Source organism: Acanthaster planci, linkage group LG07 (assembly GCF_054643075.1).
Source record: "Acanthaster planci isolate LZ-2023a linkage group LG07, COTS_SCS, whole genome shotgun sequence".
In the NCBI taxonomy this organism is placed as follows: Eukaryota; Metazoa; Echinodermata; class Asteroidea; order Valvatida; family Acanthasteridae; genus Acanthaster; species Acanthaster planci.
The window spans coordinates 7,892,014-7,907,945 of record NC_141783.1 but is presented as its reverse complement, the minus strand read 5'-3'; the positions used below and the strand labels follow the sequence as shown (position 1 = coordinate 7,907,945).

Here is a 15,932-nt window from a genome sequence, read left to right as displayed (position 1 = left end):
GGTTGTCATAGCAAAATGAAAGTCACTTATAAACCATGCCGTTTACAACAGCCTGTATAATATTACCACAAAATATAACTCGACGTCAAAATGCAGTGCAGTGGGAGACTCTTAGATGCAGGTAGAAGCAGCAATACCGGTCCTTTCACAAATACTTGTACCTTTTGCAACCCTCAAGTTCCAACACTTTCCCTGTGGCAATCATGACTGATGAAGTATGAGAATATCAAGCTACAAACCTGCAGGAGGAGCCGCGGTGAGGGGTAGACAGCAATGACAGAAGAGGCAATTTCTGGGCTGACATTGCGGAACTGCTGCAGCTGCTGCCGCCAGACTCTCCGCAGTCCCTGGCCGTCCTTCTTGACTTTGACACCCCCCGCCCACTCAGTGTCGACATGGAAGGAGAAGGTGGCCTTGTCTCGTTCTCTCCTGATAAGAAAAAAAAGATCCACCAATCACGTACATGACAACCCCCAATCCCCGTGAAACTGAATGGTGGTACAATTTCTCTGGTGCTGTTCTGATAAGAGACCAAAGACACCCTGTTCTAATTGCAGTAAATCTGTTGGTCTTAGCATTGTTTCAAAACAATGACGGATTATCTCCACGAATGCCAGCTGAAAAATGATGGTAATTCCCAGCAGTGGGTCTTTTGTTCCCGAGTACAATCTTTTGTTACAAGGCCCAGCTCCTTTGTCTGATTTCGGGCAGCCTGGATATGTATACAAACCCAAGGAGTCTGGTACCGCAAACCCCAGCACCAAGTGGTTCATAAACACTGTATACTTAGTGCTTGTCCAAGAGCTTGTGAAAAAATCCACAAGCTTACTCTGGTGGGACTCGAACCCACAACCTCCTGCTTACTGGTGCAGCCATCTTATACCACTCAACCACCGAGCTTGCCAGCGGTGTAGGGGCAAAACCAGTACTAAAAATAAACATCTCCCCAAAGCAAAGTACATCTTAAAGTACATAATGTGTTGTTATTGGATTCTACAGCATTCGTCACAATGCCATAAGCCAACCCATTTGAGGTACATGGAGTAATCACCTTCAAAGACCACTTGGAGATTTTTGAACTAAAAAAAGTACAAATGACCATTGACCTTTCAAATTTTGTTGATTCCAAAGCAAAGGTCAAACTAAAGGCTTCACGGGAAATGTAAAGTCATTTACTGAGAAGATGCTTTTTTGGATAGAACTTGCACAGAATGGTTATCAGGTGCAGTGCAAGATCTAAAGGAACTTCACCGACAGGGCAGCTGAAAGCAGGCTGCACTAGCGATGCAATGATCGTAATATATTCGCATGATAATTACAGGCCTATGTGTGAAAGTCGCGGCGGGATAAATGTGAAATCGTAAGTTATAAACGAATCACAGTCCTTCTTTGGTGATGTCATATGTCGTATCGTTCGTCATTTGTAAAGTGCTCTTAAATTTCTTTAGGGGCGCAATTTTTTACGCTCCTTCAGGAGTGCTGAGGAGCGCGGTGGGAGCACTTGCGCGATCCCGCTCCTTTAAAATGAAGGACTGTTCGCCGACAGGCAATGTATACCACGTCATCATGAAAACTGAAGCAGATAAAAATGTGTCTCACAGAATTTCGCATTTCGCATCTTCCTACAACAAAAATCAAACAAAAATTCCAATTACATTCCCGGAAGCTTTTGACTTTCCGAACACTAGTAATTCTGGGGGTACCACCAAATCTTTTTGAAAGCTAACAAAACACACCTGCAGTTTTCTCTAGCAAAATTGGCAGGCGGCTGATGGCAAAGTCCACGGGTATGCTTACATATTCAGGAAGCCGTTACTGAATGTTGCAACTTACTTGAATGGTGTTTCCGCCACAGACTTGGTGAACATGGCAACCATATCAGCCACTTCCGCTGGCGTCTCCACAAAGCGCACATTGCACCCTACATGCAGCTGTAGGTCCACCAATGCCTGCAAAGGACAGCAAACACACGCATGTGTATGCACCAATATTTATCTTAAAATATACAGTAAACTCCGACTAAGTCAACATCACGTAACCCGTCATATCGTCCAAGTCGGCCATTTCACAAAAGTCCTCATTGTCTGTAATGCATTTCCATTCAAAATTTAAGTCGGCATTTATACGTCCTCATTTCGTATATGTCGGCATGTTTTTCTCGGGCCCTTTTCCACAAAACCACACAAATTCCTTTGTGTAAGTCGGCATTAAAAAAAATTGTGCTCTGGTATCGGTTTCCTTCGCCGCGGTTACCAAGAAGTGTCAAGAGACAAGTCCCATGCGCGCGCAGCCAGCATGAGTACATCAATACCAGTAACCCCACTAGTGCTGCACGCATGCGCTGTCCATTTTGAGGGTCGCCCTATTGAACATAGTCTGGTTCCTTGCCCAAAGATTCCCGGACAACCTTTGATGATTCATCGGGTAGTCAGAACATTGATCTCCATTATATAATGGAGAACAATGAGTCAGAATCATCTGATCTGGTATCCAGACTATATTGAACGAACTTAACCAACGCATGTGTGTGTGGATGAGTGTATGTTTTCTGTACCGTAACTGTATCACGTACATGTGCTATGTATGTACTGCACTATAGAGTCGCGATGTGATATGCAACTTTGCAAGTGGCTTCCTGTCCTTGCTTCGTCCTTAGGGGCACATGATCAATTATTGAATTTGCAGGATAATAATCGAGAATGAATTTGCTGGGATCGACCATGGAGGTAGAAATAAACCATGTGTGCAAGGTCAGCAAAATGACGACTTACAACACAAGTCGGCATTCGCTTAAGTCGTCATAATTTCTTGAGTTCCGAGAGTGCCGACTTAGACGGAGTGTACTGTACATGTATAATTATATTTGTGGCATGCTGGCCGTTTCATAAAAAGCAACCTGATAAAAATTACCAACTTCTTGTGATAAAATAGAAATAAACCACAGTTAGCAGCAGAGAGATTATTTTTTTCAATTCAACGATTGATCAATTCAATAATGATTAAATGATTGTAATTATTTGTAATTGTTAAAAAGAAAAAAAAATGTGTAATTCACATTACTGCTTTCTCCATTTAACAATTTCACTATTTGCCAAAGGTTGATCAAGTTCCTGTGCTTTATACAGTTCCCAAATGAGAAATTTAAACTTTCATCAAAGATCTTAACAGAACTTGTAAAAAGACCTTGCTCTCAAAAGGTAATTTAAATCTTTGCTGGAATTAGCATACATCTCATCTGAATGATTAAGTTAGTTGTAATAGCATGCTTTCATTTTCTAACTGTATTCAATTTCCAGAAGCATTTCAAAAACCACCGAAGTGAACATTTTGTGATTTTTTGAATAAGCAGTCAAATGTTTCAACAGGTTTAAGAAATATCAGAACACCATGCCTAGTCCGCACAGAGTTGAAGTGCACCCTCACTGGCAAAGAAGAGACAAGCTGGTGGGAAGTTTTTAAACCGAGCTTGTGCACGCACCCAAGCATAAACTGGTCATGCTTGCTCAGTGCGTTTTGCACCAAACGCTATGCATAAATGCGCCCTCTCTGCTCTCGTACAGTGCGGAGTAGGCTCACTAGTTACAGCTATTGAAAATTTATCGAAGCCAACAATCAATCGCGAGTATGGGTTTTGTGTTTATTCAATTTTTCAGTTTACAATCAACAATTGGAGATGAAGTTTTACTGACGCGATGGCAGCAACTCACCTCTTCCACATCTACCCTGGTCACCACAGTGGTGATGTCTTCAATGGGTCGCTTCTTGCGACGTGCCTTGGCCGTGTTCTCTGTCGGCTCACTGCCGAGCACGGCTGACCGGAAGTTGCGCTGCCGGGAATTCTTCTGTAATCTGTGCACAGGAATCCAAAGGATACGTTCTGAGCATTTGCAGTCATTTAATACATAATTTTACAGAACTCTCTGTAGAGAAGTGTGAAATGATTTTGAGGAGAAGTTTGATTCGATTGTATACAACTGCGTCTTTCGTGCTTTGACTGTTACAATATGTGACCCACTCTGTGAAAATGAGTCTTAACCCCTTGACGGGAATTTCTTCCCGAAAGCCGACTCCAAGAATTCCAAGCTCGCTTGGCCACGAAGGCCACCTGCCAAACAGCAGATTCTCGGTTTGTGGCCCTGCGTGCTCTGCACGCTTTGAATTACACGGTGAAAAGGCTGATTGTTCAGTGGCATGCGGCTCTACTCACGCTTCCACATTCCCGTTGCCTTTTTTCAATGTGGGGACTATTGTGAAGCTGGTGATTATCATGCAAATTCGGTCTTTTCATTTCTAGGCTACGCACAAAGACCAATTACCATATACACAAGAGCCAGGGTCTGCCTTCTTTCACCGTGTTCGCTCAAGCGTGGGCTGAGGGTCTCAATTTTTACGGACGCTCCATCCACGTCCCGGCGCGAAGGGGTTAAATCGCCAGAGCCACTTTTTGAGTTTCCATTTGTATTGGAAAGAGCAAATTGATTTTTTTGTTTTGATGTGTCACTCAGTTTGGCATCCTGAACAAAGTGGATACTCCATGGTGACAAATGCTTTGGGTTCCCATTGATTTCCACTGTGCAAAATTATTCTAAAGGACTTGTTACTCCAAAGTGGCTCTGGCGACTTGTGACTCATTTTCACAGAGTGGGTCACATATATAAATGACTTCTTGATCCAAAGTTAAGGTCAATAAATCGTCTCCGACGTCGTTCGGGGCAACATTAACCCTCCTATGCTGAAGTCACTTTTTAGGTCATTTGGTGAACACCTCAAAGAAGCACAGCTGTGTTGTGTTGTGCACTGCACCAACTGTCCCTCACAGGAATATCAGATTGCACTTTTGTGCTGCCCAACAACTGTTCTTCACTGTTTCATGTGCATCATTGTGCAGTAAACCAAATGCAGTGAAGAGGACTGCACAAAAGACTCTGGGTCATTTTGTGCTGGCGACCTACTGTGTACACACTGAACCTGTGCATGTTTGAGTTACATGTAGAAAATGTATGCTCACCAGTGACTGTGGGCATTTGTGCACATTTGTGCTGTAAAACCAAAGGAGGGTTAATGTCTAACCGAGGTCACACATACAATGCAAAAGGAATAGATGTCAATGCCATTTCATCAATCATTCTCTCATTTTAAACAGGATCGTTAAACTTCACAGAGAACAGACATTGAGAGTAAAATGCAACATCTATGAGCTTCTGGTGCAAAACTAAAACGCTTGGAATTTCCACACTTGGTCCTCTTTTATTTCCTCTGACAGTAACTGCATGTGAACGAATTTTTCGAAATTATTAACCCCTTCGCGCCGGTAATTCTTTTGACCGTGACTGCTGGGCTGTGGTATGCCCTGAATGGAGGGTTTTATCCATCAGCAGGCCCCATTGAACCAGCAGCTGCATGGTGAATAGACTGTATGCGTGGTATGCACTGATCCTCACACAAAGCCGCGATTGTCGACGGTTCCCGGTGCGAAGGGGTTAAAGGAAATAAACCCTCACTTTTTCCCCACTCACAGAGGCATTTCAGCTAAGCGAGGACGTAAAGTGCATCAACATTTTCACCTGAAGTACTTTTCCAGTCCTTGAATGATGAACGTGACTGCTTTTCCCTGCAGTATTTGCCGTACGTTTCTGGCATAAGTCCGCAACGACTCTTGACCTGTGCAGAAAGTCCCTTGCTGCTCCTAAGTGAACGGTCAAAAAGGGAGAAAGGTTAATCACAGTTAATCACTGGTCCAAGATCAAACATCATGAGGCTTGAGGTATCTTGACATATCTTTGTCTAGGGGCTAGGAGGGGGACTGGTTCAGCTACCCTTCCCCTTACAAAAAATGAACAATAGGAGGAAAATAAAACAAGATGCATTGAAAAGGGGAACAGGAAGAGAGAAACCACCCATGCTGCTCATATGAGTGTATTGCTCAGATGGCAGTGAAAACTATTGGCAAAAGCATAAAATGACAATATATGTGTACACACAACACTCAGATGGTGTCAAACGCTGTCCCAAGACTCCCTCCCCGAAACACACACACAGAAGTGTGTATTTCCCTGCAACTGGGGACTTCCTATTGTTCCTCTTTTGTTTGTACTTTACCTTTTTTAGAAGACCACCCATGTGTTTTGTACACAGCTGTCAATCGGGGACCTTACTGTCCTCTATTGTTCAGGGTCCCCAACTGAATGCAGAACCAAACTCATATACACACCCACACCTGTTTTACACACAAAGTGTGGACATTCCTTTGCTCTCCTGTGGTTAATGTAAATGCTCCGTTTTCTCCCGCTAGGATAACCCCTTCAAGCTGGATTTTTGATGACGATTTCCTGGACTGTTCCTCTTGATTTTGCCATGGATAACCTAGACCCCGGAATGCCTCTGAACCTTTTTTTCAGAGAGTGGGAAACATTGTGTGGATGCATGCAAGTCCACACAACGCCATCGTACCCTGCATTGTGAGGACTTCTTTTGTGCAGAGGTCGACACCATGTATGACACGCCTGCACACACCCCCTCATCAAGTCTGAGATTTGAAGATTTTTTTTTACCAAACAGGTTTCTTGCTATGATCCCAAACTTTCAAGCATGGTATGTACTTATCACCTGTAAAAGAGGCCTGGGCTTTTGACGGGGGCAATTTTAGGGGCACTATACAAGTAACAGTGATGTGTGAAAATCCATACCTGTTTGAACGTGTGCACCAATTCAACAAAGTTGGACACGGGAAGGGCAACGAGTGCTTCAAATTCCTCCTTCTCACGTTGTAGAGTCTGCAACTATACAAGGTTACGTTGCACTGCATCAGGGATGAGACCACAGTTTAGGTGTACTGAGGACTTCAGTACGACATTCAGCTTTAAGTGGCTGACTCAGGCCTTGCAGCTTGTCTGTCCACTTTTGACCCACTTGGGAGGTCAATATCAACATTTGCTGTTTCATTTCTAACACCTGTTTCAGACAGGTGTTGCAGAGATGCGCCGAACCAAATTAAAAGCAAATTTTGATTTAAGTACAGCAAAAGTGTGACTTCTGAAACAATTAGGAGCAACCTCGCACGCTGACAGGCGAAAGATCGACACTAAGAGGCGATCAGAAAGACATCAAAGTGACTTGGTTTCAGGCGTTGCTCTTCTCATGAGCCAAGCCCAATGCAAATGTATGTACAGTGGAACGCCGCTATACCGAACACCGCTATACCGAACATTCGGCTGTACCGAACATCGTCCTTGGCTCCAAATTATTTGTGCACAGAACCTACCGAACACTATTCAGTTGCCGTTTGTAATTCCCGAACGTCAACATGATAAAACTTGTTGTTGAAAAGTGACAAGTGGCCATAATTTCCCCAAAGATTAGAAGGGAAAGCCACTAGTTGTCAACGGTATGACACTGGTTTTGCGACTCCACATGATCGGGTGCAGAAGAAAACCGCACGTACGCGCACGGTGGCATTGCACTAACAATAGTCTAAAAAGGGCGCCGCTGATACACAAATCAATTGAGATTCGCCACGGCATGCATCAGAGATCGATCCTGAGCAGTAGTTTCACGACTTTTAGGATAAACTTGATATCAATTTTTTCACTCAAGTTTACATAAAAACAAAAACAATTAACAGGTACATTTCTAAAAACCTTAAACTTGAATGCAACGGCAAAACATCACGAAAACAGCAAACAAAGGTATCACAAAAGGGTGCACTTTGGTTAGACAAGAGAGGGCACAATTCAACATGGCAACGAAATGTTCGGCAGTTAAATTCGCTATACCGAACGACCGCTGTACCAAACATTTAGCGTGGACCCCGTCTTGTTCATTATAGCGGCGTTCCACTGTATTAAGTTCCTCTGTCTCAAACCAAAATTTCATTGGGTTGCCCCAAGTTGCTCTTTATTCTATTTAGTTCGGTGTAACTCTGGAAGGCCTGTCTAAAACAGGTGTTAGACAACCATTTCCCAATCTAAATACACAACTGCAGCGGTTAAATAGAAAAATAAGGGACAACTTGTGCTGAATAATTTTCAATCTTTACAACATCTCTCCGCCAATGGCTTAAAATGAAAGAAGTCAGGGTCCCTGATGAAGGAGCGGTTATGGGTCATGTGGACAAGCCATAACAGAAAGCATCCAAAGTACTGGAAGGCATGACTAGGTAGAAATGTATAACAGACACCCAAGGGTGTACGCCTTGTTACAGGGGGCGGTAATTCAGTTCGAGATTTCCAATGGAGCTTGGGGTATGTGGGGGAGGGTACAGACGTCTTCTCGTCCATGTCGTCTTCCTCTGTCCTTACCTGCAGGTCGTCGCCCAGATTGTGCTGCATCACTTGTCTCTTCCACATGAGGCACCCGGGGATGGGCTGAGACTCGATGGTCGTTTTGCTGTTGAGTTCCTGCAGTCTGGTCAGCAAGGCAGCGCCTCCTGCATCCTCTAGGAGTGATGGGTCAATCATGACAGTCACATACTGTTCAGAGGAAGAAGTACACAAGATGCTATGTCATTTGTAGACTAAAAATTTCTCTTCATAACAATACTAACTACACTTGTGCAGTACTTAATACAGGTGTGATTAAAGGTGTTTTTCAACTGGTTCTTGAATGTCTTTATGGAGAGTTTGTCTTGTATATTTGGTGGGAGCGTATTCCAGAGTGTGGGTGCAGCCTCTGTGAATGCCCACTGACTGTAACGGTCAAGTGTTGGTGAGTGAGCCGTGGGCGACTTGAAGATGTTAAGTGACTTGAAGTACACACATATATATCTCTCACAGCAACGCAAGCGTCACTGATTAGTATGGCAAGACTACTAGCAAATTACATCTCCACAAGTTGGTTTGTCCATTCAAAGTCCATGAAGAGGCCATGAATTTTCTCTTTGCCTCTTGGACAGATGAATGAACACCACCGTATTTCAGACAAACATGACTGTACTGTTAACCCCTTCATACCGGGAGCCGTTGGGATCCGTTGGGATCCGTTGGGATCCGTCGGCAGCCATGGCTTTGTGTGAGGATTAGTGCATACCACACATACGTTCTATTCATCATGCACCTGCAGTTTCAATGTGGGCCTGCTGCAGGACAGGGCTTTGCATACTGGGCATACAACAGCCCAGCAGTCGCGGTCAAAAGAATCCCAGCATGAAGGGGTTAAAGGTTCTTCGAAACCCGAAGTTGTATGCTTTACAGAGTACATGCGTGGATATTAGAGTGACATTGTAAACAACCCACCTTCAAGCACTCCTCAGGCTTGTCCGCTTTGTGAGCTTCTCGAAGAGCCTGAACAGAAAAACACAACAGAACAAAGGCTGCAAAACAAAGTGGCAGGTTGATACGTCATACACGACCAAGATACACGTGCCACTGAGTGAGCAATCTGTCTTTGCCTTTAACATCAAGAAGAGTTCAGTCTATGACTGAAGCCACATTGAAGACACTTCAGTTATCTGATCACATGGCACGGCATGACGGCAGCATCCTGCTAAACCCAGCCAGCCTCGGTAAAGACATCTAAATCTCTGGGTCAACACTTGAGCGCAGGGGGGGGGATCTGAGTGTTTCTACATTGGTTCTTTGTTACCTTCTGCACCTGTGCCTCTCGTTGCTTCTGCTGCTTCTTCTCCTGCTGCAGTCTCAGTTTCTCCTGCTTCTCCTGCTCTTTTCGAGCTCGTCTTTCCTGAACGAAAAAAAAAAAAAAGAGGTGGCTTGCCACTTTGGCATCTTTTCCTTGGGCTTCAATAAACCATAAGACAACATACACATGTACACTCCCAAAACAAGGACGTCGACAAAAATGCATGGCAAGCAGTTCGCTGGGTAAGATATCCCAGGTGATGGCATACTTGTAAATTGATCTTTTAAAAACAGAAAACAAAACCACCCAAAAAACAAAAACCCCAAAATGAACAATTATCTGCCAAAATTTAAGACAGAGTTCAACTGGAATGTTAAATAATCTCTTTTTCTTTGAAATGGATATAACACCATCCATAGAATTACAGGCATACAGACGTGCATTGATACATTACTGAAGATAACCTTTTAAAAAAATCTGAGGTAAATTGAGGGCAAAGCTCAAAGGAACAATAGTCTGTGATTGCAATAGGTTGTAATATCTGCCGGCCTCTTCCCAGATAAGCTTAAAAAACTGCCTGTCCTCTCCAACAACTCCTTGGTGCTACCTTAGGCCATATCTCCCCTGCACCAAGTATTTAAGGAAATACGAAAACTTGTTCATCAGTGTTTATATACAAAACACTGAGACCTGTAAATTTTGAACGAGTAAAAATGCCTGTCAAAATATGTTCTTGCCTGTCCTCATGATGGGCGGACAGGTGGTTAGTTGAGACACGGTCTGTTATCTCACCAATGCCAGCTGCTTGGTAGCTGCTATCTCTTCCGGACTTCTTTTGGCTTTTTTTCTAGCAGGAACAATGTCACAGCTACTCTCCTGCGATAGCGTCCCAGTGCTGCTGTATGAACCCTGAAGAGATGGAAGTGGTCGCCCGTCATCTTGCCTTCTTGAAGCAGAGTGTCCCGATTTCGGTAAACTGGTTTCACTGACAGGACAAGAGGACGAGTACATTGTTCCCATGGAGACATCATCCTCATCATCTGAAATGTCATGGTAGCGTTTACAAACATTAGTGTTGGTAATACCAGCCTCTCTTTTCCTTTTATCGTGCCAAAGATTTGTAGCACTTCTGTCGGCGTCTTTGCAGCTATGGCTATCATTTCTGCTACCTGCCACATCTCTGTTTGACTTGCTGCCTTGAAGGTAACTGGTTGAACTGGAGGAAGCGTAGTTTTCTGGTTCAATTTGATGATTGTTGGCCCGCTTGCTGCGTATTCGGTGAAGCAATGACAGGGTAATGCCTTCCTCCTCGTCCTCGCTGCTCGAAATTGACAGGGGACTGCATCCTCCAGCGACACTGTCAACATCCATCGTCTCATTCCCCGAGTGACAGCTGCCTGGATGAGGAGGCTCTGCAGATTCGAGGATTTCAATGCATTCGATGTTGGAATCAATATCAGGGATTTCGGAACTCCGGCTCCTGTGAAGTTGCTTCTTAGTCGAGTAATCGGCTAAGACAGCGTTTCCTTCAATGGAGCTGTTTTCCAACAATACTCCAGCTTGGTTTGAAACTGCGCTTGCCTGGATTGTAGGAGGATTCTTTTCGTCGTTACCAGTGTCAATGTTGAGAGTTGATGGCGATGAAGGACTGGACGAAGTCAAATCATAAGTAGCTTCAAAACTGGGAGATGCAGAGCAAGAGATTGCCGCTGAATAAAATGAGCAGGAAATGAATGTTTGAAAATTAAATTCATAAAAAAAAACAGGTGATTTTTAGGTGACCAGTCCAAGCAACTGTGTACATGTGGCACCCGCACAGAAACTGTACAAGACCACTACCACGATTTAAGGAACAACTTACTTTAGCTAAAGGTATAAGGCAAGTGAAACTTTTGCCTGAAATTTCTATTGATGAATTACGCCATCTCGCAATCTGAAGACGTCATGAGTTCAGTGCTGTAATGAGAATTTAATTACTCATTTATATTTAACTGGCAAGTTAAATGTTACCACACAAAGGTTGCAATTGAGAATGACAAACCTTCATCAAAACTTCTTGGAAATGGCTGCTTTACTTTCTCAAGGACTCTAAAGTCTGGGAGGTCACTGCAGTCACTGGCGTCATCGGAATCTGTATGCTTTTCGGAACAGGTGCGGGCACCCCTTTCACTTCCTGAATCATGCCAATATGTCGGTCTGTCAGTATGTTTCTCTTGATCACTGTTCGGTGAGTCATCTGGTGTTTCGTGGAGTGGAACCTCCCCTGTATCAGGTGGGGTGTTGCTGCATTCAGTTGAAAACTGTCCACTGGTGCAGGGTTGCTCAGGTGGGGTGTTGCTGCATTCAGTTGAAAACTGTCCACTGGTGCAGGGTTGCTCAGGTGGGGTGTTGCTGCATTCAGTTGAAAACTGTCCACTGGTGCAGGGTTGCTCAGGTGGGGTGTTGCTGCATTCAGTTGAAAACTGTCCACTGGTGCAGGGTTGCTCTTCTAGATGTGATGCTGCACCAACTAAAAACTGAAAATTCAAAGTAGCCTTAATTTACATGTATACTCTGGGTCATATGTTGCAAAAACTGCCTGCGTGAATATTGGGCCATGTCCGAAACGGGCTTCCAGAGCTATGGCTAGGTCTATTGTCTGTGCGTCTCCATGCATCTCCAATGGAGCAATGACCTAGCTCTAGACGAAAGATTCGGATGCAGCCTTACATTTGTCCTGGCACGCATAGCGCCCTCGGCTTCGCCTTGGGGTGCTATGGGTGTTCAAAAAGTCACATCCCACACCAAAGCGGTGAACAATTGTTGTGTCATTCCTCTGTCTCCAGGAATTTATCCAAAGAAAACAGCTCTGAATTTCAGAAGACGATAGGCCTACTGTCAAACTGTACAATTAACATAACCTACGTAAATAATATCATCTGCAAATGCACTGTTTTCTCACTTTCTTTAATTGCATAAACTTTAATGTGAAACTAGTGCGGGTACCAGTGAGTACATGCAGTCTGGTTATCTGTCCCCGCATTACCTTATATACTACGGGGACAGGAATGAGTCTGTTATACAAACGCGATCATTGATCAAATTCCCTGTTAGCCTATGCACAAAGGTATCATGAATACCATGCAAAACTGACTAAGGGAGCGGAAATGTTTGCTCTCGAACCTCCCAAAGCTCTTCTGTTTCTGTCTCGCACACATCCGCGTGCCCGCACTATCGGCTGAATGAGATTTCTCACAGTGAGAGTGTTATGCAGATATACATGTATCGCACTGTCATGTTATCGTTTTGGGCGAATAAACGGACAGCATCCAAGAGACAAGTATGACAATTACGTGTTAGCCTAATGTCAAGCATTTTGCTTGTTTCAAGCTGATTCCAGACACTTGATGGCAGCTGATGTGCCCAACAGTCCAATATGGAATCCATCCTCGAATATGGAAATAGCTTTTAACAAAAATATGAATGCACCAAGATAGTAGTCTTTGTAATAATGATGTACTGATGCAAACGTTGTTGAAATAAAATAAGATGAAACCTTCATGACAATATTTCAACTTGGAATTGAATGAAGAGAAAGACGGCTACATCAGACAAAACTTGGTCTCTCGACGACTACAAATTGTGGTGTCAGAGAAATTTTTTGTTGCTAAATCATGGCTGGAAATAGTCCAGGGAATGAGAAGCCACATGTATTACAGTGATTATAATGTACCATTGTGCGCGTTATTCTGTATACATGTACATGTATGGTTTGTTCATCAACAATCTGCCGGCGGGTACAACCAAACATTTGACTATTCGATCAAATTGAAGGTTGAATATTTGAATAGTAAATTATTTGAACTGACTCAGCCCTAAATGAGTAATAGGAAGACTTCCATATCCTACCACCACGTAGGCCTACTCGCTGCCAAAAAAACCTTTAACTTAATACTAACGACAAGCTCTTTCAGCTTGGGTAAAACTGGTCTAAGGGAAGTTAGTCTTCGGTCGTGTTCAAGGACAGATCCATGGCCTTTTTTAGAAGGGCCAAAAGAGGCACATTTGAAAATTTTTCATGGAACCTTTTACGGACTTTCTGGGAGTGAGACTACATTTTGGGGCTTTTCACATGCTTTTTAACCCTAACCCTACAAGATGCAATACAGTGGAACAGGTGTAGAAGTGTGGTGCACTCTCTTCAAGTTGCAACCAACAGCAGCTGAACAAAATGGCCATGCTGAGAAATGGGAGGTAGTACCACTGAACAATGCACTTGTAATGACTGGCAACCACAAACTACTCCCAGGATGTTTGACCTTGGGGAGAGTTGACCTGTTGGATCTTGTTACACTGGACAGGCAAGCCACTTTGACAAGTGATGCAGACTGATGTGTCTGGCAGGGTACCTAGCTGAAGTACCCTAAAGGAATAGGGTTAAAGTAAGGGAAATGAAACAGAAAACTTTATCTTTCAATATTTTTCAAAAATAAAATTCACTTCCTGATTGATGGTGGGGAGGGGCATAGGCTCCTCTGGATCCACCCTTTGTCGTGTTTTCAAACCTTTGTTGTTTTTCATGAATGGTAGAACTAGAGATTGTGGCGACATCACGTGATACCCTGTGCACAAATCCTATGAGACTCACTAGTCTAAAAATTATACCCATATCTTTCTTAGTAAATGCTTCAATAGTTTCCCTGCAAAATGTGACTGCTGAGGACATGTCATCACTTTCTGATGGCCACTACAAGGAAGAATTAGTGATGAACATATATAGAACATGTATAGAACGTATATAGAACTCTTACCTGGGTTCATTACCCTTAGCACCCTGTTCCTATTATAAGGGAACCACTTCTACTTTATCTAAACAATTTATCTAAACAAGTTGTTGGTGATGTCCTCTTTCAAATCACAAAGAAAAGAGAGAGGGGCTTTTGGTTTTTGAGGGAAATTCTTTGGTAAAATGGCAGCGTACATAATAGGCGCCCCAAAGAGCTGTGAACAACGACAAATTAGCGAATGTAGTCCGGTTCCTTGATCTGGATGGAGATTTGTTTTGATGAATCCAAAATGCCTGAGTCTGGTAACCAGACGAAACACAAAATGGTGTGATTCGACTGTCTTTTGCCAAACTCGGGTTAGAAAGTTGAAGTTTTCTTGCTTAAATATTGTCAAAATTTACCTAAACTAGGCCTGTCAGGATTGCGTAATGGTTCCTTAAGGTCAAAATGTTAGTTTGAGAAAGTGGACTTTGTTTCGAATTGCTTTTTTTATTATAGGAACGGCTGTTCCATGTCAAGACATCTAAACTGCTGCCAAAGTTTTGGAAGAGTCCATGTGGTATCATATCGCTCAGTCCGTTTATTACATGTCTTGACATGGAACAGCCGCTGAGACGAAGAGGGGGCAAGTGACGTAATGCTCAACGACCTTATTTTAAAGATGGCGACTGTGAGAGTGAGCCCGTTAGATTGAATGGATAAAGGAAAAAAGACCGGAAAATACCTGAATAACGTGAGTGAAATCATTCAATAAATGGTATTTAGAAAACGGAAAGGTCAAGAATCATGTTTGTATGCAAAAGAAATTGCGCCCACGATTATAAGTGGGTGCGCCAAAAATGATCAGTACGCCGACACGAAATTGCGCATACGGATGTGTGGCTAAGGATAAATCGGGGGTGATCCGTGCCACACTAGTGGGGCTATATCCACAACAGCTGTATCCAGGAACCAGACGTGAAACAAAATGATGTGATGCGGCCATTTTTCACTGAACTTGGGTTAGAAAATTCTGGGTTTCTTGTGTAAATATTGTCAAAATTTACCTAAACAACACAATGACTAGAGCTACACTGAGTCTGAGTGACAATGACATGACAGACGGTATGGATTAGTAAATGTCAGTTGGTTTGAAAAGTGGACTTCCCTTTCTTACAGGAACAGGGTGCTAAAGGTAATGAACACCCATTTAATAAAGTATTTGCACAGCTAGGTATGTAGAAAACTAAGCTAACGTTACATGTATGTATCTGCACCACCATCATAATAGACCTCCATGCGAGCCAGGACACGGATAAAGCCACCAGCCAGGGGCCAAATGAACTCAACCAAGTCAAAACACTCACGTTGCCCTCGAAGATTCGATTGACAGTCTCCTGAACGTCTCTTGTCACCACCAAATCCCTTTCAATGTCTATTCTTGATATGTCGGGGCATACTATCGACACCTGCTCTACCAGCAAAGCCAAATCCATTTGTTTTGAACACGGCACTTTGACTAATTTACATGTACATGCGGTGAACACTTGACAAGCTCTTTACGCGACACTTCCTATTGAAACTGGCGCGCGCATGCATATTACACAAGTGTAC

The 15,932-nt window shown here is 43.4% G+C and overlaps 1 protein-coding gene across 3 annotated transcripts in view; it reads right to left on the bottom strand.

The window, feature by feature from the left end:
• The window catches only part of eme1 (essential meiotic structure-specific endonuclease 1), a 30,190-nt gene extending 14,258 nt beyond the window's left edge, over nucleotides 1–15,932 (bottom strand). For all 3 annotated transcript variants that reach the window (XM_087139523.1, XM_022246685.2, XM_087139522.1), the window contains exons 1-11: nucleotides 15,686–15,932; nucleotides 11,615–12,089; nucleotides 10,366–11,282; nucleotides 9,580–9,675; nucleotides 9,231–9,278; nucleotides 8,298–8,468; nucleotides 6,687–6,779; nucleotides 5,565–5,686; nucleotides 3,708–3,849; nucleotides 1,834–1,949; nucleotides 240–429 (exon numbers count right to left, since the gene is read on the bottom strand). In XM_087139523.1, the coding sequence (XP_086995649.1) occupies nucleotides 240–429; nucleotides 1,834–1,949; nucleotides 3,708–3,849; nucleotides 5,565–5,686; nucleotides 6,687–6,779; nucleotides 8,298–8,468; nucleotides 9,231–9,278; nucleotides 9,580–9,675; nucleotides 10,366–11,282; nucleotides 11,615–12,089; nucleotides 15,686–15,814 (2,499 nt within the window). In that variant the 5' untranslated portion in view covers nucleotides 15,815–15,932. The remainder of the gene's footprint in view (nucleotides 1–239; nucleotides 430–1,833; nucleotides 1,950–3,707; nucleotides 3,850–5,564; nucleotides 5,687–6,686; nucleotides 6,780–8,297; nucleotides 8,469–9,230; nucleotides 9,279–9,579; nucleotides 9,676–10,365; nucleotides 11,283–11,614; nucleotides 12,090–15,685) is intronic.